Source organism: Falco naumanni, chromosome 5 (genome assembly GCF_017639655.2).
Source record: "Falco naumanni isolate bFalNau1 chromosome 5, bFalNau1.pat, whole genome shotgun sequence".
Classification (NCBI taxonomy): domain Eukaryota; kingdom Metazoa; phylum Chordata; class Aves; order Falconiformes; family Falconidae; genus Falco; species Falco naumanni.
The window spans coordinates 55,138,449-55,165,536 of record NC_054058.1 but is presented as its reverse complement, the minus strand read 5'-3'; the positions used below and the strand labels follow the sequence as shown (position 1 = coordinate 55,165,536).

The 27,088-nt window shown below is 43.6% G+C and overlaps 1 protein-coding gene across 1 annotated transcript in view; it reads right to left on the bottom strand.

The window, feature by feature from the left end:
• Positions 1–25,136, bottom strand: part of RASSF3 (Ras association domain family member 3) — a 54,137-nt gene extending 29,001 nt beyond the window's left edge. Inside the window, exon 1 of the mRNA XM_040595599.1 lies at positions 24,903–25,136. Within this exon, the coding sequence (XP_040451533.1) occupies positions 24,903–25,031 (129 nt within the window). The 5' untranslated portion in view covers positions 25,032–25,136. The remainder of the gene's footprint in view (positions 1–24,902) is intronic.
• Positions 25,137–27,088: the final 1,952 nt, after the last annotated feature.

The following is a 27,088-nucleotide window of genomic DNA, read 5'->3' as shown; positions in this document are numbered from 1 at the left end:
TACCCAAAAGAATACAGCAAAGTTGGCTGCCACTGACTAGTAACAATGAGATGAGTATGTCCCTCCTCACTGTGAAAGCTAAGGGAAAAAAAGCAGCACTTTTTGACAGCTAAAAAGCTAAAGGGATTTATAGTGCACATTTAAAAAGAAATGGAAAACTGATTCTCCTCCTACAGAGGCGCACTTTAATTCACCCAAAGTCCTCAAATACCTAAAGGCAGTCACCACTTTTAGCATGCACATACAGCACCTACTAAGTGTCACAGAGGAAGCTGCTGGGTGTCACTAACTTCAAATTAAAGCACAACAAGACAAAATGCAAAGTTGTTCCTATTGCTACATGTAAAGCAAGCTTCTGAGAAAGCACTGCTGTCAGGTCCATTTTGTAAAAAAATTGCCTGTCACAACAGCTAAGCCATTTTAGGAAGTGTTTAAAAAAGAATAAGCTAAATATAGTGCTAAATTTGAGGCTTACAGACCTCAAGTGCTTTTTCCAAATTACCTTTAATTTCAGTATCACATTCAACAGGTCAGAATATGGAAAGGCTTTTCCAAACTTCAAGAGTTTGAAGCCCGATTTTCACAGGTGTCAAGTGCTTACAGTTGTCATCAGGTTTTCTGAAGGCATAGGACAAAGAACTGTCAGTTGCGCTAAAGAAAAAATATCATTTAATCCTTTTCACAGAAGACAAACTAGTAACAACAAAACTTATTTGCACAGTGAAGTCCAAAAGGACTATGAATTTAAAAACTAATGGTTAATCTTGTCTTTACGTTTAATACCAGTGTGCCTGCAGTAACACTGAAAACAAAGCACTCCATCACTTGCTGCAAGCTTGATATTAGTGCATATTTCATATTTCTCTAAACATATTTAAGCTAGCTTTGGCAGACAGACTCACTATGTTTACAAATGACTTCTGCACAGTGTAGATTACCCGCTAATAGGTATTTTCTAAGTACTAAGCAATGAATGGTTAGACTTCAACAATGAAATACAGTTTCTTTCTGATTAACTGCCATTTGCAGTGGCAGAAATGAAATATGAATATATGGAAAAAGACAACATGGTAGTCTTGCCTCAATTTTTTGTGCTTTAAAATAAAAAAAATAGATTTCCTGCCATTTTTAACATGTCATCCATTGCCAGTTTAATTTTGCTAAGATTCCTCTTTAGCCTGTCACTTTGATTAGCCAACAGAGGAGATAAACAACTCTTGTAAGTGCTCTCTATGAGATGACAAATGCTTCAAAGGGCCTATTAGGTATGTATTAGAACACCAGTTCAGAGCAGTGGAAGTTACTTGTGGAAAAGAGACACTCTCCATCAGCGTATATATATATCTCTCTCCAGAAGATATATAACGCTTTCAGCCTTGAAGCTGTGCATCTAATTTAAGATCTTCCAACAGCAACTCATCCAAAATTGAAGCTATGATTTATTTTCTTAATGTTCAAGAATTACAAGCAATATGTAGCACTACATGGTACAGTGCATCACTTTAAACTACCATTAATAGAGAAATTAGTTTTGTTTTTAAAAAACATTGTAGAGTCAGTCCTCTACTGTGGGGAGCTGGGAGGATAATGTGGGGAGAGGCAAAGCACACTCAGTGAACTGTATGATGCAAAAAAACTCCACGCAAATTCTCTCCCATGTTCTGACATGGCTGGTACTGAGCTACTGTGAATAAGCCCTGCTGAACCTAAGTCAGCTCCTCCACAGACACTAAGGCATCCCCTGCAACACACATCACTGCGGAAGAGCTACAGTGCAGGATCTAGTAGTCCACGCATTGCAAAACCCTCCACACCCCAACCAGTCCTCTCACATTCCAAGCGTGTTGACTGGCCAGCTTAAAGCTCCAAATGGAGATACACTCTTTCCTGCTGGCAGACATACTCACTCACTCTTTTTTTTCCTAGATGAGTCATCACCAGAGTTCTGTCATCTTACATACTACAGTCCCACCAAAAGCTGTAATGGCGAGTGAAGAACAGAAGGAACCAGTGTTACACTGGGCAACACAGCCACCAATTCACGTCACACCATACTCTTAATGGCTTTTATTTGCTCTAGGGAGCAAACACTAAAGCTTTATCACCCAGACTTGGTCAAATATGAGTGTTAAGTTTTCCTAGCTGTGACACAACCCAACAACTTGCTGCTCTCAAGGACAAATCGGGTATTTCACTCACCTTCCCTACAGCTGTGAGGTCTCACCTCCTCCCTGGCGCTCAGCATTTATTCAAACCCTTTGTGAGGGAAGCTCAGCTGACTAATCCTTCAGAAAAGTAACTCTGGAAGAAAAGCTAAGCTAGCAAAACAAAGTCCAAGCAGGACAGGAGGCAGTGCACGGACAAACCACCTAAGATTTGTCTTCAGCAGCTTCAAGCTGCTCTACCCAGTCAACGACTTCCTGACCCACTCGCACCATGCAAGCCAAATGTCCTATAACAAGGTTTCTAGGGTTTGGGTCGGTCACTTCTTAAAAGCAAGAAAATATAGGCATTTCCATGCAAAACTGGAGACAACATGCCCTAATCTTCACCGGAATCCTTTACGTCACTCTTTGAAGAGTCTATTCCCCTCAGAGAAGTGCCTGACATGCCGTCTGAGCAAATCAGTAAGGCAAAAACTCAGTATGCACAAGTTTAAATCTAAGGATCTGGACCCATCAGATCCTGAAAGGATTTCAGACTTTGAGCATACTAATGTGAGTTTTGAAAAAGGATTTGTTCACTACCAGTGAAGCCATTGAGGAAAGTGCATCATACTGACTACACATGCAGAACTTCTTCCTAGTTTTGTTTTGTTCTCAACTTCAGAGAGACTGAAGACCTTAAAGAGCAGCTCTGGTAGGAAAGGACAAGAGACACCAGGACTGGAACTGCTTGTCTCATCAACAGGAGACAGCCCAACAGCCCAAACAATAACAGAAGATGACATCGACTGCAAAAGACTCTGTGCATAGACAATCCTTGTCCAGATTTGCATGCCCAAAACAGCAGAACTTCTAACTACTGAGGCCAGAGTTATTAGGCATGCCTAAGCAGACAACTGACAGCCTTAGAAATTCAACATGTGCCTTGAAACTCGGTAAACCCCCCCCCTCAGGTGAATTTTTTTCACCAGAAGCTAATGGACAACCTCACAGGTTACCTCTGCACCAGAGCAGAGGCCAAGCCTGTGTGATTTTGCCCACTCTAGTCTGTAATACTTCTTCAGTTAGATGATACATTTCCTCTGCAACCAGCATGAACTGTCAGCTCTCCAGCAAGGGACAGCTGTGATGTCTACTAGATAAGCACCATTCAAATTTTGACTTGGGGCCTGCAGTCAAGAGAATTAGTATGGGAAAACACTACTTGAAATGACGCAAATGACTGCATGCCTGTTATGATATTACAGAGTCAGCGAGATAAGTTTCATGCATTCTAAAACTTTCACACACTCACTTAGAAAGGTATATGCTTAATGAATTTAAATGCTAATCTCACATGTCCAGTAGCCAGCTATTAACATTAAAAACAACTGCTACTGGAAACAAATAATGGAAAATACTTACCCAGAAAGTATTTTAAAATTATAAAACTGCAAATGTCATGCTGTCCTTCCGCATTCAGAAATATTTCCTTTATTAATATTTCTAATCAGACTTCATGCTTAAACAGTTTCCTGCTGTGCTTCATGATTTGTCCATAAATCATTTGTTTATAATCCACCCTGCAGAATGAATCATCTTTCTCTAAAGCAAAGTCATCCTCTGCAGTTGATCACACATGACAATGAAGCAACACATCCTCAATGGGAAAGGAAGCATGGCTATAAAAGGCAGGCATGGAGAACATACTGAAATGTATCCAGTTGACAAGCTTGAATATTCTGTTATTTTATTCAAAACTACTTTCCTGCTTTAAGGTATTTTTACTGAAACTACAAATACTCTAGCTTTCCTCAACAGCCTGTCAGTTTATTTTTAATTGTTTTCTGGGGTATCAATAAGTTAAGAATTTAATATGCTTCCCATCAACTTGCTGCTATGGACAAACACAGTCACCTGCATGATCCAGCTAAGACAAATCAGCCACCTACAACCACAAAGAACTCAAAAGGAATCCCATTTTCCAAAGATGGAAGTGGCAAAAGCAGAAAAGAGGAGAAAGAAACAGCATCCTTTGCTCTGACATGTAGTGTCTACCGCCTATGACTAAACCCGAGGTCATACATAAACTTTGAAATGAAAACATTTTTTCCCCCTTTTGAAATACAGATTGTATCAAATGGAAGGACATCTTGTATATTTGCTTATAAACCCCAAAGTTCTCAACCTTGTCCCTCTTACATCAACTGCTGGGGTCAAAAAAATAAAATAAAAAAAACGGTAAATCTTATTCAGGTCAGACAACTGCAAAGACCAAGACACGCTGTGTGTTCCCTTTGCTTTATTCTAGAAAACATCAGCATGATTAGCTGATTAGTGATTGGCACAGACAGATTTGATCTGTTCTTCCTAATAAAGGAAGAAAAGGACTTTCCATAGTTCACTTCATCTGGAGATAACTAGTCTGGTGAAGAGCCCTTCAGTCTATGCCATACACTGCGAAATGGACCTACACACAGGTTTTTCACAAACGGTATCAAAAAGGGTTGTTTATAGCACTGATGACTAACAGATTAAACTGTTTTAAGGAAAATTAGAAACCACCTCGCTTCTTAAATTCATTCCTAAATCCCACTCCTCATTGGAAAGAATCTCCAATACCATGCAAAAGGTTTGTGCTGTGAGAGTTAAGGGAAGGAGTACATAATGCTTCTGAAGTAATCCAGGGAAGCTAAAGCACAGGATGGAAAGCCAGATGCCTGCTTTAAAAGAAAGCCAAATCCTTTGAGGTTTATAAATTCATTGAAGATGTATGTGTCCATTTTTATCCGTGTCTTATGATAGGAATGGTTAGTGGAAAGCAGGCATTCATAATCCTGCCAGAATCCAGAAGAGGCCCTCTGCTGAGGACAGCTAGCCCAGGAGCTTCCCAGCCAAAAAAGCCCTCCGAAGGAAGTCCTGCAGCACTTCATCCCACAAAAGCAAGCACTGAGAGGCATAAATGTGGGATGGGAAGGAAATTCAAGTATCTGTCCCTCCAAAGGGAAAGGAGTAAAGGGGTAACCTCTGTTCTGCAATAAATACAGAAAAGTCCAGGGAAAAGGTAATGCCAATTCTCCTTCACCGGGAGCATTCATAGCTCTCCACTGTTTAGGGCAAGAACTGAACTATACCAAACAACTGTGTAAGAGAGTAAACACGCATAGGACACTTAGTCTTTTCCAGATAAACACACAGAACTGACAACAGCACAACCTCAGTCAGCAGCAGACACAACCCATTTCCCCTCCCCACACAGAGCACTCACAGGGTGCCACCAACGCCAGAGGGAAAGCAGAGGAAGGGAGCTGGAGGTACAAGCCAGAACAGACATGTAGAACAATGCTCCTGCTATAGTCCCTGCCATAAAGAGTCCAAGCTGCTGCAGGCCATACAAACACAGTCTTATTTACTCAACTTCTCAAAACTTCCAGGTCCTCCTTTGTTCTAAAAAAGCAAGGCTGTTCTAAAAACATTTTCTGACTCAAATGACCCAAGGTCAGGGACAGCATCAGCTCCTTTTCATACTGGAAATTATTCCAGTAGCCTCTGAAAGGGCAACAGAAAACCCAAGTGGTTTGCATGCAAAGGAACTAATGAAGCCTAGTTTGCTAGAGTCTTGCGTACAACCTACTTGTAAACTAAACTGCACAAGACTTTCACATGGATGGCTACAAAGGGTTAAATTGTGATTGAAGTTCTTCTCCCTTGTACCGATTATACAGCTTCTCTTTTGAGTGGATGCTCTGATGCCTCAAATGGCATCTGCTGCTGCTGCCGCCTCTCTTTTGGTCAGAGCAGCAGCAGGGTCTCTCTGCAAAACCTGCTTAAATAAAGATCAGTAAAAGCTTCAACTACCTGCATATTTCCATCTCTTTGTGAGATCTAGTCAACATGTTATCTAAGCTTAGGAGAGGGAATGGAAAGATCGCAAGTAGTCTCACTTCTGTGGGAAACAGAGCTAAAAATGGGCAGCCCAGATAGCTACCACCAGCAGCAAGTCAGGACAGGTTTGCTGTTAAGTTACCTCCACCTGAGCAATGACTGATTTTGAAACAGCTACACACTATGTTGAGACAGCATAAACTCACTTGTATATCTACCACCCATGCTTCTACTTGTGCCATGCACAAACAGCTTCCAGTTTTTCCAGGCATCAGCCAAAGTCTCTACACAAATGCTACAGATTGTTATGCCACATGACTGTCTTACAGCAATGAAAAGGGAGTTTGAGAGTTTCAAAAACACCACTCTCCTAACAGCTTCTTGCAAGATGCTACTGTTACATGGGTAACATGGATGGAAAAGCACAAAGCAAAAATTTCATAAATGCACTTTCATAAATCATGCAAGTATTCAAATAAAAAATGAAAACAACTTATATTGCTCAGAGAATTACTTTTTCCTCCAGATACAAATGTAATGACATGTTGCCTTGAAAATAAGTCTTATAATTAACACAGAACATCTTCAAATTAAAAGGAAAAACAAGACACCATCAAGGTTTAAGGCAAAAAAACAAACTGGAATTGAAGAACAAGACCTCCTTGGAAGGGGAGCTTTAGTTGCATAGCCTTCACAGCAGGCAGCAGGGACAGAATTTGAAATGGGACACAGCTGTAATTGCATGGGCATTTGCTAACTAGGTCTGTATTTGCTAAGTAGGCCTATGTATTCTGTTCTGCAAAATAATTAAAAAAAGAAAATCAAGAGATAAGCACTTCAGCCTGTATAGGGCTTGGACACCTTCCCAGAATTAAGGGCATAAGCAAAGACTCTCATAAGCAATGAAGGATGCCAGAGCAAACACTTCTATGCAACTGGTCTGCATTTGCCTGTCTAGCCAAAAATTAAACGATGCACTTTTTTCTTTTTATTGGCAAACACACGGTACAAAAGTGCAATTAGTGGACAGCAGTTTTACAGACTTCAGTCTCTCACCCACTTTCACGCATCACTGTATGTCAACACCGAAATTTTAAATACTGTTATACTTGGTATATACTTCATACGTTAAAACTCAGGAAAATAAAAAAATCCTGCTTTCTACATTTACTTTCAAACAAGTTCTCTGGAGAATAGCCAAAGTGTCCTGAAGCCTGCTGGCAAAAGTCAGTTGGATTTCCAGCACAGACACAATCTGATAAAAGGAGCTTCAAATCCAGTCTCAAACTACATGTAAACTCTAAAGTATAACCGCTTCACCTTGCAAAGACAGTCAAGGGACTAGCATTAGGCAGTGGTTGCTAGACTTCAGCTTGGACAAGTATTTTAACTAGTCCATTAGCAGCAACCATCTTCAAATCTCCAAGAGACCAGCAGCCAAAAAGGTGGGATTTACAGTTAATAACTACCCAACATAACAGTGTTTACAAATAGGCTTGCTTAACAGATGTCTGGTAAGTGGTATTGATAAACATGATCTGAAAAGCACTTGTATGCAGCCAGGTATCATTTTGTGACCTCTTCAGGCTTCACAGCCATGAAGGAAGAGGTTTAAAAGAACACACAAACCACTGAAAGTTGAATTGATGGTATCAGTGCAAAGCCAGTCCAGCCAGTCCTGACAAAGAAAACAAAACAGGCAGTGGAAGAAAAGATGACAAAAAAAACCCCCCCACACCTTTTCCCATACCTAAGCTGATCTCATAAGCATCACTGTTTGTATAGCACAGACTCACAGTTCCTTCTAGATCAGGTCACCAGTCTTCAGAGCTCCCACCAACCCATCACCAGCACTGCTGCAACAGACATCACCACCTCGACCCAGCCACCAGCCTCATTGAGGTCAACTACTTACAGCACCCGGTTTCTGTGCAAACCTCCACTCCAGTTCCCAACAGGAGCTCCCAGAGCCATCCGAGCCATCCTTCTTGCCGTTCAGCTCTGTGGACTCCTCTCCCCCAGGAGACGGGGCCCAGCACAATGCCAGCCCAGCCCCCTGCACCACTAACTGGAGTGCACTGAACACCCAAACTATAGCGCCTGCCACCTCCTCCCAGCCCCAGCACCCCTCACCCACACAGAAGCCAACCTGGGGCTTGCCCCTTCTTTCCAGGTGGCTTGGTTGCACAGATGCCTCATCCCAACCCAACTCATGGCAGAGCTCTCTGGAGAGCAGCGAGTGGCCTTTTCCCCAAGGCCATGGCAGCAAGCCCCTGCCCCTGCATCTTCCCCCGTTCACGCTGGCACAGCGCACTGGCATGGGGAAGAGCCCGTTTGGAGCAGAGGCTCAGCCACAACTGCACAGTTGGGCTGGAGCATGCGGGGTTCTTACCTCTGCTCACGTCATCCCCTTTGCTCAGGGTAGATGTTTTAATTCTTTGCATAGGCACTGCACACAGAGAAGCTTTGAGCCAGGGAAGAAGGAAGAGACCGGCCATCTGATTTCCTCTGGTTCCTTGCCCTGACCAGGACATGCCATATCCCCAGAGGGTCAGACGCACACATGCTCTTCCAATCTGATGGCTGCTGATAGTCTTTTCTCCCTTTTTCAGCTCTCAATAAAACACAAGGGACTTTGCAAATAATTCCTAAGGGATATCGCTAATTGGCAGAACCAGAATTCATTGTACATAAATCTAAATATTTGTACCCATTTCTCAGCATCCCACTGCACTGCATTCATCTGAAGGCTGAGTTCAGAGACTATTATGAGATTGCCTTCAAGCTGCCAAATGCTTTCAGGTCTCGGCAATGTCAGTCAGGCTTTGGTCCTTCTGCTCCTGCTGCTGCTACACAGTTCACTGGTAGCTGTCCATACTTGTACCTTGTTTGTTTTAACAAAGTACCCAAAGCAGACTCAGACATTTGTAAGAGAAAGATCTAAGAACAAGGAAGGGAGGGAATGTCTTGTACAACAAAAACAACCAAGGTAAAAAAAATAGATCTAATCTGCCAAACGATGAGGTATCTTCTTACGTATTTTTTAAACTTGGTCCCTATCTTACTTTCATAGCATACACAGCTCTGCTATTTACTATAATCCTGACTGTACTAGTGCCTTATCCATCTGAGTCCTGTCCTAATTTTTCATAGTCAGTCTTGCAACGAGAAGAAAGAAAAAAAAAGGATGAAAAAAATAAAGGAGGGGAAGTGATGACATTGCTTTCCAGTTTGTCCAGAAGCTTATCAGGCGATGCTCTCCCTCTTTGAAATAAGCAAAGTAAATTATTGAACAGTCAGGAATCAAGATGCTCAAATGTTCCCATTTCGTGATTAGAGAAAGGCAGGAGGAGTGCACAGCCCAGCCTTCTCTGTCCAGTGGTCCAACAGAGCAAGACATCCTGCCAAGAGGAGCTGCCTCTTCTGCTGTAGCTTCTTTTTCACCTGCTTTTCTCCGTGGTTTTCATGCAGCGAAAGATACTTTCTTCCTCCCAAGCAGCCGTGGTGTCAAACAAGCCACCTATACTTACACTTGTGAAAACAGCAGTAACTGTCATGCCATAACCAATAAAGCCCAAGATAATGAAGTAAAACCATGGCGCAAGGTTGATTACTGCAATAATTATCACAGGCAGATAGTTTCACCTGTGAAACTTTTTATGAAGTGGCATGAAAATAGATAGCAATAATACGTTTCTCAGACAGATTTAATAAGTCCTTTCTAACCTTCTCTCAAAACCGGCAGGCAAGGGAACTTACCTGCAGTTTTAAAAAGCAAGCAAAGGACTAAAACTCAATTTCCATTAACAGGCTGGCACTTGCAGCAGAAAATTCTTATAACTGCTTGGGACTGAAGTTAGTCAAGGCACAGGAAAGAGCGCAGTTACCTTTTGGTGTGGCATAACATTTAAAATACATTTCAATATGTTTACAATAGTGCCCTCAACTTTATTCTCTAAATGGATGAACTGGCCTGTTAAACCTGTTATAGGGAACAATTAAGGGAAGATTCTAAAGCCACGGAAAATAGGAAGACCTAGAAATGCATATATTTTTAAAATCAGGAATCTGCAAGTAAATCCAGGGTTTACATTGTGATCTTATTTGCTGCACTGCTTCAGTAGTGTATCTGCTGCCATCCGATCTAAAGCACAAACCATTTTGGATCACCTCTCCTATGAAGACAGGCTAAGAGTGCTGGGGTTGTTCAGCCTGGAGAAGAAGAGGTTCCAGGGAGACCTTACAGCAGCCTTCTTTGCCTACAGGAAAGCTGGAGAGGGAGCTTTTACAAGGGCATGTAGTGATAGGACAAGGGGGAATGGCTTTAAACTGGAAGAGGGTAGATTTAGATCATACACAAAGAAGAAATTTATTACAATGAGGGTAATGAGACACTAGAACAGGCTGCCCAGAGAAGCTGTGGATGCCCCATCCCTGGAAGTGTTCAAGGCCAGGCTGGATGGGGCTTTGAGCAACCTGGTCTAGTGGAAGGTGTCCCTGCCCATGGCAGGGGGGGGGTGAACTAGATGATCTTTTAGGTCCCTTCCAACCCAAACTATTCTATAATTCTACGATTTTTTCCATTCAGCAAGTCCTACTGCTTTCTTGTTGCTTACCTCTTTTCAAAAGATTTATTCATTTAAAAAAAAAAAAAGAAAAGAAAAGATAAACCAAAACCACACAAAACCAAAAAGCCCAGACTTTTCCACCTTCTGCTTACCTGTAGCATCTCTATCCAGTTAAGAAATCTGTCCAAGCACCCTAAGGCACGTCTCCACTGCACCATCTGCTGAGGCGCTTCCTCCCAAAGCACAGCTCCAAAATGTAAGGCAGGCCCAGATAGGGCTTCTTGAAGTCCCACCCTCCCTGTCAGCCTCCCCACCTGCACATTCCTCCATCCACTCTAGCACCAGAACTGCTCCTCTTGCAACCACACAAAGATCTGGTTCAAGGAAGGCATCTGGCAAAAAACTAAGTTAATTAGTTTGAGTTGAAGCTGCAGTGGAACCACACCCTCCGCTCAAGTGATGGCAGACACTCTAAACCAGCCTTTGACCTGCAGCATCCACCTTGTAGGTGTGTGGCTGAGATGTTACAAGGCATGACCAATGGAAGCAGAATTAACTACCCTGTAATAATCCCTTTGTCTTCTACCTCTTGAGACACCATTTGTTCCCCTTGGTTCATAGGGTAAATCTAGGAGACTGGAAACCTGGCTGTGCTCAGCACCCACTACAAAAAGTACAAACAAAAAGAGTACTGTAAGTTGCACTGGGCTTGTGTATTGGCATGTTACATCCCGTGAAGCAACTTATGTTTACTATTTAGTTTACTACATTTTCACCAAAATGTTCTGTATACATACGCTTCAACAGAAGTGGAGTACGGTGAAGTTACAGAGCCAAAAGAAAATACTACCTACCTATTGACAGATAGCCTGTGCAGATCAGCGAGCCAGTAACTAATGTGGCTAACAACTTACACCAGAGTCAGAACACCTCTTTGTGAGCAGTCAAGAAACTGCACAGAGACTGCCAGAACAAAGAGGGAACAGGGCAAGCGCTGCCCAGGGAAGCGTGTCCTGGTACACATCTGAAAAAGAATGAGACCCAATTCCAGCTTAGAGTTGCAGTAGGGCATCCCTGCCATACTTCAAAATTTTTTGCTTGCCTTTGCTGGAAACAGTCTGGTCAAAGTTTGGATTTTCCAGGAGGGCAGTATTGAGATTCATTTGGCAGCATATAATGAGGGGACAGGGAAGAATATGAAAGGATCCCTGAAAGTATCTAAAAACAGGCAGTTCCTTCCCACATACAGGGAATGGCACCACGTTTCTAATGATTACGCTTAGCACACTGTAATGCTCATACCTAAAAGACAATGAAATTTCAATGCTAGTACTAACATTGCTGCTTCTATAATCCTTATAATAATAAATACTCCTCTGCTGCCTTTTGTTTCTGACACAATCGCTACCAAATTTGAAATGCCTTCTTAAAGCTGTCTTTTTTTTTCCCCCTGTCTCTGAAGATGAAAACATATAGGTTACTACTTGCATAAGAGATTAAATTCAGACATACAGCATGGAGCTCCCATCCTGAATTCTCCACATAACATTTTCAGATAGTGCAGTAAAAGCTGTATTATATATTACAAATTTTTTTCAGCACTGGCCATAAAGGTCTGGCTAGAACTAAACTTATTTTAATACAGGGGAGGGAAGAAGAAAAAAAAAAAAAACCAAGGGTGGCACACTAGCATCCTTACCACGTGCTTCACCAAGCTGCATCAGGGGCTGTTTTGAGCTATAGATAACTAAAAAAGAAGTCTGCCATCAACTTTGGCTGTTACAGGAAAAATTACTAGGTTTATAACTCCTTTTCCCTCTTCTTTTCTTTTTTTTTTTTCTCAATACCAGGCTATTTTCACAGAACATGTCATTTTATTGTCTTATGAGGTGAACATCTACTGCACTAATGGCCTATTATCATCACAACTCAAAGCTACATCTTCATATTCCAGTGGTAACTTAAAAATGCCTCAGGGAAGAAATCACCAAATTGTTAAAATCAAATATGCTTTGAAGAATATTTGGGGTCTGTATTTAGGGGTGGGGAAAGATGTGCCTTTTAATTATTTTTTAATTAAATCAACTGTGAGTTTTAAAGTTCAGAGCATTAGAAACTACTTTGATGTTTTACTTCACATAATATGAACCTTTTAGCATAGTATAAACAATCATGTTCCCCCATCTTGAGACAAGCCTCACATCATGTGAACATGCAACTGAATCAAAAGCAGCTGCCAACTTAGACAAACTCATCAACTCTATACATAAAACAAAATAACCTGAGATATAACTCAAATAATCATTTTTGCCCATGACTGGGCCAATGCATGCTGTAAGTGGAAAATATTTAGAAAGACATTAAAGGTATTTTGTAACTTCTGTTCTATTAGAATAATCTGTAACTTATTTAAATCCTTTGACATTCGTATTAAGGCATGTGGTATCACCTCTCAGTCATAGGAGAAGCAGTGAAACAACAGTTTGGATATCCAAAATGCCAAATGTCATCCTATGACCATCATAGCAAAGGCCTTCACTAGAAGAGTCCCCAAAGTCCCTGCAGGTAGGGCAACCCTTTCCAGGGCAGCATATTAAAAAGAAAATTATTTCCTAGGATTCAGCTTAGCAGGTGCAACACTCCTCCCAAAAGCTTCCGCGCCCACTGCTGCCACTGAGGGACATGGTAATGGCAACTAGAAAAACAAGGACACTCAACAGAAGCAAGCCAAAACAAGAGTATGCTGCCAGTAACTTCACCAGCTGAAAACACATTTCACAAATTCATCTCAAGCACAGGTGTGCATAAAGCTTTTTCTTTGTGACAAAATGCAGGATTAATCTCCCAGGAACCTCACCACAATTCGGTGATCAATGAGAAGTCAAACTGATTTGCATTACACCACTTGTCATGTTTCTAGCCAACTTGATTTTTCTGACAGCTGCACACTTCTATAGGGTTATTGTTTTACAGACAGTTCCATTCTTCTTCAGAACTCGAGAAAGGTGTGTACCAGAAATTATTTCTCCTGTATTTTGTAACAAACCTGCTATCACAATATCAAGGCAACCACAAATGCCCTATGGTTTAATAAACCAAAGGGGAAATCCTGATGGAATACGCTCCACTAGCAATGGATCCACTTTGACTTGACATCCACTGATTTAAGAAGCATCTCTGGTTCTCCTCCTTGCTTACATACTTGGCATTTATTTAGGGTAGCGTTTATGTATGGTGTGATCAGGTCTAAGATAGAGGAACTGTCTATACTGTGTGCTGACTAACTGGCATCCAGCCTAATCCAGAATATAAAAATCTCACCGTACTAAGCACATGAGCTGTCTGCTTCATTTTACAGAAGGTCATGAATTCCAACCAGGGTGACAAAAAGCCAGAAATCCCACAGCCAAATCCACTTCATGAAGCCTCCTTGCACACAGGCTTGAGCTAGCATTAAGGGCATTTTCTCACTTCTTCTAATCTTTGATAACAGTTACCAGTCATTTCCTCAAGAATAAAGTTGCAACTTACTGCAAAGATTTAAAAAATCTTGTAGAAGATACTTTCTTTAGTACATGTCAGTTAAAACATGGTGGATTTCAGTAAGCTGAATTTTATTTTGCTAATGTTGTATTTTTTAAAAAGCAGTAAAGATACCTCTCCTAGGCAAGCAAGGGACCAACAGAAGTTCAGAGAAGTGGATCACATGGTCAGCTGAACACTAACACTGTTTTTCAGATTCTATGAAAACAAACTTGTTCCCATGAAGGCCAAATTGGAGCCCAAAGCGATACTTTGCAGCTGATACAGAGAATGTTGAGAGAAGGTATTTAGATTTGTCAGCAGTTCTGTTGTAAACCACAGCAGTTCAAGTCAGCCTCGGACTAAAAGGAGAAGGGAAAGTGATTGGTACTCAAAGAATAAAACAAGTTCTCACTTGGCCAGGACCTTGAAGAAAAACGGAGGAAGGAGGAAAAAATAAAATCATTCTGTTAAAGAATAATTATTTAAATACTGTCAGTCATGGAGCCCAAAGAAACAAACTTAAGAAAGGCAACTCTTTATATAAATTAATTCAGTGAGAATAGAAAAATGTAGTTGAAAATAATGTGATGATCCAGTTCAGAAGTTTATCTGACTGATGTCTCAGACAGCCATATGTACATGCAGTAGTCTCTTACCACTTCAATGAATTAAAAGGTAACTAAACCGATTCAATGATATTTCAAGAGTCACTTACCCAGTGAAATAACTAAATTATATTAGCAAACAGAAGAAGATAGCCCAGTCTTTGAACTCCACAATGGTCCCACTCCACGAGAATATCTTACTTAGCTACTCTGAATCCAACCACTTAGATCCTGAGATCCACTCACTGGGCTCTGTGAGAGCAGCTAAATGATTTTTGTTACAGAAAGAGTTGATTATGACTCCTGTCATTAGTCACCACCCCACATTGCATATTCTTTGAAGGGGCAAAAATGTGTTCCTTTAATTCAACAACTAAAAGGCCCCTGAATATCAAGTTAAATACTACCAGGACCTCGTTTATTTTAACCTGACCTGTTAACTCATGCAAAAACTGCAAACTGTCCTTAATATTAGATTTTACAACAAAATTAGCTCAAAGATTTAGAAACACTTCTAAGTACAAAAACCAGTATTTTAGAGTTACAAGGCCACAGCATATGTAAACACTGCATAAGAAAAGTAATGCTGTGCTAAGCTAGGCCCCACGAAAGCTGAGAGCATCATAATCAGAGGAAGATTTATTTAATGAAAGATCAAGTTCTCCTTAATAAAGCAGACTTCTCTTGTGCAGATTACATGGGAGTCTGGTTACTGCTCGTGTCGGGTTGCTTGCACAAGTGATGTTCCCCTGCCCCTGTGTCTGGTGTTCTTCCACTGCCAGTGTTTGTATATGGGCACCCAATGTAGTAACTGCTCCAAATACAAACTTTTGATTAAACTGTCAATTTTTGTACAGAACACAAGACATCACTCCCTGGCATGGAAATATGCACAGGCCACTTTTCAGCCTACCCTTATCAGCAGGACAGATATAATACTTTTTCTTCTTTCAGTCAAAGCACCTGAAAGACAGCCAAGTCACAAATCAGCTCCCCATCTCAAATGAGACTTTTAACATGCCTCACATGCAACCATGATAATTTGCTCCTATTTTCTCTAAGCAACAGATAAGTGTTCCTACAACAGGTGGAGCAAGCCTTCTACGCAAAGATTCCTTCCTTCTCCTCCTCCATTCCTTAACTATCAAATATGAAAGCAATACCTATTTCCAGCCTTCAGCTGCCAGGTCCACACCTCATGGAGAGTTAAGGATTTCGGAAGTTTTCAGGACCACTACTTACTAAGGCATTTACCTCCGTACTTTATCATGAAACAAAAGCCATCACATGGGTCTAATTTTTGGATCACACGTACCCTGGTGCTGGAAATGGGGAGCCTGCATGTTTGACAGGATTAAAATGAACTTCTGTCCTGCTCATATTTCTGTTCCTTGGTCTTCAGTACTTAGGTTAAACAGTTTTACCTGACTGATCCAGAAACCCTTCCGCAGAAACCCTCTCTCTTTCCACCACTTTTCAAAGTTAAACATACGTGCATAGTAACAAAAAAATCTGCTGATCAGTCTTTAAGACACCAGCCTGGACAGCTGGGGTGGGGATCAGCTCCTGCAGCTGGCTGGCTACAGCACGTACCTGCTGTTCACTTTAGGCATAGCCTAAGTCACTTCCCACATACCAACTTTTCTACTACTAGCAAGCTAACCAGAGATGCAAAAAACCCAGTATTTTTTTTGCCTTTACTTCAGAAAGAGTAATACAAGATGCTTGTCTATGCCTACGCTACATAATCTTTGCATACTTCAATAACATCATAATGCAAAAATCATAATATAGCAGTGCAAAAATCATAATATAGCAGTTCAAAATACATCTATCATTAAAAAAAACTGCACCGATTCTTACACTGATCTCACAATAGCATTGAACCTTAAACTTACTCATTTCAGACATTACGACAAACAATGCAGGTCAATTCTCCCATTATGCAACATGCAACCACCATATTCTTAATCTTTTAAGCAGTGCCAAAGAATATGCCAGTTTCTGTACACATAAGCACTATTGGTCATGCTGAAATCCCTAGTGCAGTTGCAAGAGTTTATACAGCCAGACACTTCTCTCATGAACCATGAAGATATTTTGCAATGAAACGAATAGTTCTGAACAAGAAGACTTCCATAATCTTAGCTTATGTATCTATAAGTGAACACACTAGATCAAGCTGTTGGTGGACCAAACAGCAAGATGACCAGGTTTTGTTCCTGAGGAGCAGAATTCTTCAGAAGAGAGCAACCCAGCAAGAGAAAATTAGTGCTCTAAATGAAACATCTGAACTAAACTCTTCCAAGTTTACAGGCTAGTGTGATCCTAGGCACAACTATGTATAAGAAGTCACTGAGAGGAATTTCGCTATGATAGATGTTATTAGCCATCAAGAAAGGCATTAAGGCACTCCTGCAGTATTAACAAATTTGATCTATCCCAAACTTTTCTTTGGGGGCGAAAAGCCAAATCATGGGATCCCTGCTTCAGTGGAAATAAGATTAATTATTTAGCAAACTATCATCTCCAAAGCAGAACTTGACCTTCAGTTTTTATTATTACTAATCAGACTTTAGAGAGATCATATTGATTGGGTGCTGCAAACACAAGATACAAGGACTGTGCACTATGAGGAGTACAGCATGGTGAGACTGCGCATCCATGCACTTGATCACACCTGGGATCAATTAGGAGACAGAACACAAGACAAGCAGTCCTAATTATGGACAACAGGGATAACTATAAAAGATTACAGACAACTGCCTTTGTAACTTGCCCCTACTGTATTATTGTATGTAATTTCTAAAAGAAATGCACTTGCAAACAGTGTTTTCCCACAATTACTTAATGGGGAAAGGGTGAGATGGAGAAGCTGACAACCAGCACACCAAGTACTCCTACATACCCAACATTAACACTTGATGCTTCCTCTGAGGCAGATGAACCACTGCTGCTTTTACTATTATTTTCAGCACAGCATAGATTCCTCCATATACGGCAACACAAATGTCTCCGGTACACACAGATGAGTAACTAGAAAGTGATCTTAATTGCTACATAAATCACATGTGGCTACTTAGCATAGCCAAATACATATCTGCATAGGAAGCACTCTCCTCAAAACTGTCTGCAGTATTTTGCAAAAGACCGTGTGCACCAAAAAAACAGAAGGAAAGCCACAATTACTCTCCCCAAGTCAATTTATATCTGTCTACAGAAACATTTGGGCTTTGTTACAGGCACCTAAACACATACAAAAGCCTGGCAATACTATAGTCAGGTAAGCACTGCACCAAAACTGGAGGGGATGACAGCACAGTTTCAGTCCCACTGCGGTATGCCACTAAAGCCTGTGGGATGTCCTGGTTTTAAAGCCTTTCCTGAACATTGGTCTCAAGAGGTACAAATCTGTGTGTGTGTGATACTTTCTAAATTTTTTTTTTTTAATGTGAGTGCATATATGCATACATACATAAAATCCCTACTATTTTTACCTGCGAAGAAAGTGCAGTACCTGGCCCTGCATACTGCTTGCAGAAGCCCCCAGGGCTTCAGCTGCCTGTCCATTAGGAGAGTTGAATGACAGAGACCTGTCACTCCCACTTCTCTCTTCCTGATGCTTACATTGTTTGACTTAGCTCACAAGTACACCGTCATAGGCAAATGCTGCGTTACAGATCCACCACTCCATCTAAAATCCTCCGTTAATTGGTTTATTTGCAACTGTTAATCCAACACTGGTGCCACTGGCTTTTTACACAAGCAGCAAACAAACTGCAGTATCAGTTTTTACTTAGTTTTTCTTCATAATTTTGCTCTTGCAGCAGCTAAATGCTAACCAGCAAGAACCTCTTCAAAACGGTTATTCTGATATTATTCTTACACACAGGTCTACAGCTGAAATAAGAGATCATGAAAACAGGGTACCAAATTCTCTCCTTTCTCAAGTAACTGTTTATGAGATTTTTTAAATGTCTTCAGTGTATTCAGATGACCCTGAGCTCAGTTGCTCTGCAAATTCCTTCCCCCAAAAAAACTTCCCCAAATTCACCACACTTCAGTTAAAACAAAACTCCTTACTTTTAAAAGAACTAGTTTAACATTATTCTGCATATGTTTGGAGAAGAGCTGAGTCACCATCCCTGGAGGTATTGAAAAGACATGCAAATGTGGTGCTAAGGAACATGGTTTAGCAATGTACTTGGCAGTGTTGGGTGAACCGTTGGACTCTACGATCTTAAAGGTCTTTTCCAAACTAAATGATTCTATGACTCTATATGTCTAAAGAAGCCTAAGTCTAAACATTTTGGACCATGAGGCTACAGGTGCCCAATACTTTCTGACTTCAGTGAAAGTTCAAAGCTCCAGCAGTTCTGCTCTTCTGCCTTTGAGCTTAGATTAAGCTACAGGATTATCCCAACTCAATTACATCACTTAAATCACAAAACAGCCACACATACTAGGTACTCCTGATCTTACCAGCGAGAAGCCTGAGTGTTGGGAGTACAGTAGCTATATAGGTGAATCAAAGCCTTTTTTTCTCCAAATAAAAGGAAAATTAAAAAAATCCAGTGTTTATCTGGTGGTATTCAAACAGATGTCAAGAACAAAGCCCGTATCACATTGCTGGTGCTCCAAAAGTTTATGCTAACAGAAAAAAACTGCCTGAGACACACCTATAGTATTATATATATATATATAGTATTAATACAATAGATTAAAGAAAAAAGTCGAAAGAATCACCTAGTCTGAATACTACCTGCCACTCTTGCTGCATCCATGGCACTTAAAATAAATTGCTGAATGTAACAGCATTCATTAGATATTTTAGTGGCTTGAACTCTTCTTGGGAAAGTATGTTAATACATCTCTCCTAACCTTATTTCTTAAACTTTTGTGATAGTTAAGTCTCCAAAATTCAAATTCTCCAAGACACAGCTATCAGTGTCCTCTGCACAGAGTATAAATCTCATCTTACCTCCAGAGACTTTCAGATACCAGAAGGGGACTCTGACTTCACCCAAAAACGGCCACCACACTCATCCAAGCCACTGACACACACACCCTGCATCAAGTGCTCTCAGAGAACAGTAAGGCAAAAACATAGCTAGGACCACTAGTTTACTCCGACAGTGGTGTGGGCTTAAAATAGACACAATCTCTACCCCGCTTATTCCTTCAACTCTTAACTTTCAAGTATTTTAGTTGCGACAATGTTTATCCCATAATATTCACTGACTGCCAGTGGATTTTGGAAAAAAAAAACAAAACCATAAAATGAAACATTACTGGATATTTTTAGTTGGTTTTTTTTTTTAAATAAGTTTCATGACTACATGTCAAACACAAACCTAAACTTTTTGGCTCCAAAGCGGGCCTATAATTAGAAACCTCATTTGTTCTGGTAGTCAGGAAAGCTGTTTTCCCTAGGGAACGTTACTGAAAGGAAACCCAGGAAGAGTTGCAATGGCCAAAGAACGTGAAATTTATTAATAACGGACACTGGTAACACAAAGCCATACTAACTAGACTTGCACAGCTACAAATTGCATTTTACCCCTAGAAATAATTTTCTTCCTAAATAAAATGCTTTTTTGGTCTCTCTCTCAATGAAGTGCCTCAACTCACTGTGCAAATTCACGTGGAACAGACCTACTAAAGGGCTTCTGCACCCAGAAGTTCATCTTTCTCAAGCTTGCACCAGCTCATCCATTAAAAAAAATAATTGCTACATCTTTCCATGCAAACCTCCTCTTCCGACAGTGAAATGCAAGATGACTGGTTATCTTGCCAGGCCTAGTTAGGGATGAGACTTTCACCCTCTGCCTTTTGTCTCTCTCCTTCATACCTCCACTGCATTTTTATATCCGCTTTCCATTTCCAGCTTATTTTTATGAACTTCCTTTCCCAGCCCCATTACCACACCTGCAAATTCCACTGACGTGCAGAAAAGACATCCACAAAAACAATGTCATGGCAGGGGGCACTGGGTGCGGGTGCAGGGGAAGGAACTAAGACAGCAAGTGGGTCTGGAAGCCGAGAAGACTGAGAAGAGGAAGAGGAAGAGAGAGGGAGAAATTAGACTTCAGATGCAAGGACCAGTGTTAACAGCGAAGCAACAAGCATGTTCTCAGGTGCAGGAGGAAAGCATGCATTTCTGGAAACTCTCCATGGAAGCAATTGCATTTTTCTTGCAAGTGCTTGCACAGAGCCCTACGTGAAATGGTGAAAAACAGAGCATAAACACATGGCTGCTTTCATCTTTAAAGAAAAGAGCAGCATCCAAGTGTCAAACTTCCTATCTCCAAGCTAATTTGCATTAGACATCAAGCAGAGCCCTCTCACATTTTGCATGTAAAATATTCATTATTCAAATGCTGAATACAAGCTGCAGGATTTGCCCTCTTCTAACAACTGGGATCCCTGATCTTCACAGCACTGCCAGCTTCTGAAGCAGTGTTTCCCAAAGCACAGCGGTGTCCGCCCTCACGGATCCCTCCTGTATAAGGGCAGAGTGAGATACCTCACCCATCATCTCTTCTCCCATTTCTAACCCTTACAGTTACAGTGGAAGGGGATACCTAAATCCAGAGCAATCAGAACCAAGCACAGGGCGGTCCCCAGGCATTTACAGTGACCCTCCTCACGGAAGACATGAGCTTAGCAAGACAGGGAACTAACCCAGACACCAACCACAACGCTTGAAATGCCATCGTCCATCAAGCCACCTGAGAAAGAAGTATTGCGAGAATTTACATCAACACTGTTCAAAGTGGGAGAATATGGGGGACTGGTGTGTGTAAGGGAAGCACAGAAAACATATGCAGGAAGATGCATATCCCTCCAACACATGGTAGGGCTTGCAGGAGCAGGCATGACTTTTTTCACTTTTCCTGAAAGGATGGATGTGGGTGGGAGGAAAGAGGAAGAGAACAGGGTTAGCTTTCAAAAGTTTGCAAAACATCTAAATGTTGGTATTTTCTCTACAGGGAATGGACAATTTCCAAATGCTTGATAATACAGAAGCATGAGTCTGATCTTGCAAAAGCCTGTGTACATGGGTGATTTTACCTCACATGAGTAGTCACACTGGCAGAACAAAAATATTTACAGTTACTCTTTTTCATGTATTAAATGAGTCACTGCAAACATGAAACAGGGCCGCACTGAGCTTAATCTAGCCTCTGATACTTAAATTTTACAACAGCCACAGAAGATGAAAAATCTTAACTAAAGCTAAACTCTCACAAGCAACACCACAGCATAAAGCAACCTGCATTTTATGCCTGCTGCCCTCAGATTAAAAGTTATGTCTTGCCTAAGAACTTACTTTGGGGCCACTGCTCAGCCCCAAAACACCATGCTGCCTGTCCTATGCTGTAATGGGTTTTATGCTTCATTTTTTTAGAAGTGGTCTATATAGAGAGAAAGTCTTTAACCACTCCAGGAAAGACTAGGCATCTTAGTACCTTTGGGCTTTGCCTATCACAAGATTTTTACACCAGAATTTTATCAACCCATTACTCCTGTCTTAGCTGCAGAAATTGAGGTACGTAAGCAAGCCCATCACTGCCCCATAAAATGGGAAAAAAAAAAAATCACCCAGCTACTTAGTTTCCTTTTTTCCTTCTTTTCTTTGGAAATCCATACAAAACAAGTCCAAACGCTACTACAGAGTTTTTCTGCAGGCATAGCTGCAAACCAAACATTCTAACCCCCTTTCTGCGAGAAAGGGGGTAGAGGGAACTAAAACGGAGGGATAAAAGTAATTGCCAGTACTTAAGTCTTCTACAAGAAAAGAAACCCACACTGCAAAACTTAATATCCGTATGGTTGAGAAAGACACAGAAACAATAACTAACAGCTCCCCTCTTTTCTCTTTGCTCAAGGGGACATAGTATGCATTTTTTGACTAAACCTCAAATACAAACCAAAAGTAACATCCTCATCCGTACAAAGAGGCTTATTATGACTGTTATTGCTGGAAGGGGAAACTCACTCTTACTGGCCACATGACTGTTGAAATCTACATTCAGCATTGTTTGGGGATATTTTTTTTTTCTTTCCTCTGTAACTCAGCAGCTCAGAGCAACTGGTAATAACTTTATGACTAGAAACATTAACTGAGTGTTTCTGATGCCGCAGAGTCAGCAATACACATGAATTTGTTCCAGGCTACTAAATACATACTTAAACATGTACCCTGCAGCACCTCACTGCAGCATTCTTTTGGGAAACATTACTAGGGCACAATATCAATTTTTTTTCCATCCTTCCTGCCTTGGAAGCATTAACATCGCATACAGTGATTTACATGTTTGCACAGTTTACTACTTATACAACTAGTATTTAATAACACAACTCATACAACAACGTTATACAGATACATGTGGTTTTAGGATCTGAATGGAGACCTGGGCCTTCTCACATCTGATGCTACAGTAGCTATGCACTGCTTGACAGCCGTTAGGTATCTGTTCATACAGTATGGTCACACCACGGTCCTCCTCTGTAAGGGCCAGGTGGCAGCCAACGCTGGTCAAATAGGTTAAAAAGTTCAAGGATGCTTGGCTGGACTCGCCAACTTCCAGAGGGTCCCTCAGGTTACTGGGAGGCTGAAACTCCAGATGACTGAGAGGAAGATGACCCCTGAGGAGGGGTGCAACGATAAGCACCCATGACCAGATAAAAAGCTGGTACCAGCCTATTTGCAGAAGGTGCATGAGCTCAGGTGTAGGGAGAGGGTGCGCCCAGGCTCCCTGCCAAACTTTGCAAAGGAAGCTAAAGCTCAAGAAGGCTCGATGCACTTCCTTGAACAGGAGCAGGAGTTTCCTGAGGAGCAGTTAGAGGGCTTAAGTTTTAAGCAAATCACAAACAGGGCATAACAGATGGAGAACCTCACAGAAACAGAAATCATGGTTGGCTTTCTGCAGCACAACATAGCCCAGAGGAAAAGCTGTGGGCAACGAATAATGATGGCTCTTGACAAGCCCCACGGGGGGGGGGGGATCCGAGGGCATCGGAGATATCCAGGTTTTGACAAGCAAGTTTATAACTAGGCCTCCATAGCAGCAGTAATATCAACACCAAAGTCCAGTGGGGAAAAAACACCAGAAGTTTGTACAAACAGGCACTGAACAGAGAGAAGCCACAGGCACTGGTGGGAGCAGGCAAAGAAGAGCATAAACATACAGGCTCACTAGCTCAGAGTTCTCAAAGGTACAGACCACCTGTGGAAAGAGATCCTGCGCTTTGGGAAGAGAAAAATAAGAGGGGCTATACTGCTTAGCTAAAGAAACATGACGTTTACCCTATATGGTTTAACAACTGCTCTCGATCGGACAGGGGCTGTTCCATCTCACATCCCTGCCGCCAGTTTTGCCCCTTGGAGAGGGGAACGGGGTTTGTTACGGCAAGGCTTCCTCAGCACACCAACACTTTGCACTCTGCCCACAGCCCTGCAGGTTCTCCGGTGAAATTTCAATGCCGACCACAAAGGAGTTTGGTTTGGGGTTTTTGCCTTGGATTTAATCAGTTCTTCACTTCAAAGCCCACTTGTAGCCGATTTCCTGGGCTTGCGTGCTCAAACCAAGACACTTAAACACTTCTGAGGGCCTTTCTCCGCCAACAAAACAGCTGAAGAGGCTGTCATTCATCCTGAAATGAGCTCCGAGAGGAGTGAACAGGCAGACCTTGCCGTACCCCGCCGCCGAGCTGCCAGCAGCGCCGATAGCAGAGCTGATAGCGCGGTTACTCACCACAGAAACATGTGATTTCTGATCACATCCCCAGCCCCCCAGCCCCCCAGCCCGCCGGGCTCCGCGGGGCCAGGCTTGCAGCCTGGCTCCCTCAGGCCGGCTCCCGAGCCGGGCACCGCGGCGGGCTCTCGGAGCTGGCGGGGGCCCCTCCGGAGGGACGCCGGGCCCGCGCAGGAGCCCCGCTCGAAGCCCGGGGCGGGGAGCCCTTCCCCGCCGCCTCCTCCCCGCTCCGTGGCGGGGCCCGGGCGGCTCCCGCGGGTCCTTCCCCGTGGGGGAGGGGGGGCGGCGGCGGACACGTGGAGGCCGAGGCCGGAGAGAGGAAGGGAGGGAGGGCAGGGGACGCGGCCCGGCCCGGCCCGGCGGCTGCTGCCCCGCGGGGCGAGGCCGCCCCTCAGCCCGGCGCACGGCACTTACTTGCGGGGCGGCCCGGGTCTTGCCCGGCGGCCTCCTGAAGAAGGAGGTGCGGGCGGTGAAGAAGAACTCCTCGGACTCCTCCTCCTCCAGGCTGCTGTAGCCGCTGCTCATGCTGCTGGTCCAGGTCATCGGCGGCGGCGGCTGCTGCTGGTGCTGCTGGGGCCGGGCGGCGGAGAGCGCCGTCCCGGCCGCCGCATGGGGCCCCGCCGCTGCCGCTCCTCTCCCAGCGCCGCCGGGTCCGGGGCGCAGGAGGAGGAGGAGGAGCCGCTGCTCCGGCGGCCCCGCTCCCGCCCTCCGCTCCCTTCCTGCCGCACAAGTTTCCGCGGGCAGCGCCGCGCCGAGCCCGGCCAGACAGCGGCGCCCCCGCCCGCCCCGCGGGACGCCCGCCCCGGGCAGCAGGTGAGGGGGCGGGGGCCGACCGCTTCCCGCCCCCCGGGCCGCGCAGCACCGGCCCGGCACGGGCAGGGGGGTCCCGCCGGCACGGCGAGCCCGCAGCCGGCTGCGGGGCCCGACCGCCGCGCAGGGGGGAGGCGGAAGATCTGCGGATCCTCCCGGGCTTGTGCCGGGAGCTGGGCGCCCCCTCCCCAGTTACCCGCGGCGAGGCGGGCGCGGGGCGCCTCGCTTAGCCGTGCCAAGCCCTCCCTTGGCAGCTACGCGGCTTGGCTCTGCTGCGCGCCTGTAAGAGCAACGTTCTTAAAAACGAACCGACGGCAGAATGACGGCGAGCCTCTCCGGTACTGCTCCTCTGGTAACCTCTGGGTTTAAGCTTTGCAAGCGGCAGCAGAGCCAGTGGTGCTGAGCAGCACGGCCCTGGCCTCGCCTCGCCCCGCGCCACTCGGGCCCACGCGCTGTTCAGTCAGTGGAATTCATTGCCCCGGGATGCGGCGCGGAGCAAGGCTTGCGAAGGCTCAGCAGAGATCAGATACAGTGAGGCCTGTGAGGGCTCGGCGGAGATCAGATAGGTGTACAGATGGCAAGAATATCCAGGGCTGCAACTGGGGAACGTTTAAAAGCACAGAAGGCCTGGTTAGACGCAGGGCGTGCATCAAACGTGTCATTAGTGGGGGAAATGACAGACAATGCCTGAAGGCCAAGTCGCTCCATAATTACCTGCTTCAGAGTTTCTCATGTCTTCCCTTAATTTATCTAGGGCTGGTCACTGTCACCAACAGGATACCGGGTTTAAGGTACGGCTTCCTAAGGCTATGCAGCTGCCCAAAAAAGCAGGCTTGCCTTTCCTGCAGGCCCTCAGCCTGGCGCTCCCGCCGTGCCCCGTGCCACGGCAAGCGGTCCCACGGGGGGAAGTGAGTCACATCAGCCACCGCCGCCACCGCAAACCCCCACAGATGGGGCTGAGGGGACCAGGAAAGAGGGCGGGCTGCACCTTTCAGCAACAGCCCGGCCTCCGATTAAACGGTGGAAGCTGTGTGTTTACCAAGCCACAGTCTAAGCCAATATATCAGTTCCCATGGTCTCAGCACTCAGCCGCAGATGTATCTGGGATGCCATTAGCTGACATCTCCTGTCTCTCTTCCCCATCCCCATCTTGCTGGCCGCTCACAAACTCGTCAGCTGCTATGTGTGGCCATTCCTATCCCTCCACCCAAGTGGGGACTGGATCTGTTTCTGCCAGGTAGGTGCTATTCCCACACCAGTATGTCGTACATACTGATAACGTCACCTCAACACCAGCAAAATAATTTCCACTGACAATTAAAACCAGTTAAATCAGTTTGGGAGGTATTAAAACCTTACTTTCCCATCAACTCCGATTCTCCCAAGATTTTTATATGGTGTTTGGCATCTGGCAGACTAGAAGGCTGCATAACTTTTCAAAACAAGTACTTGAGTCTAACAGCGTAGATGCAAATGTGTTAGATCTTGAACCTACTTGTTGGCACTGTAAATCCCCATGGTATTCAAGATAGCTTTAAGTTGAATGCCAAGTTACTTGAATGCGACTAAAACATATTAAAATGCTTGCTTTAGACAAATGATCTTTGTGTTACCTGGCTCACCAAGATCAGCCCTATGTCAAAAGGGAGTTCCACCAGAGATCTGCCTCTGAACTTGTCCAAGACCCAGTAACCTCAGTTTACAAAGCTTTTGGATAAAATGCCCCTAACCATGATCACCATTAAGGTGAAGGTTTTTAAGTCACTTGGGTATGCTACAAAATGGGATTT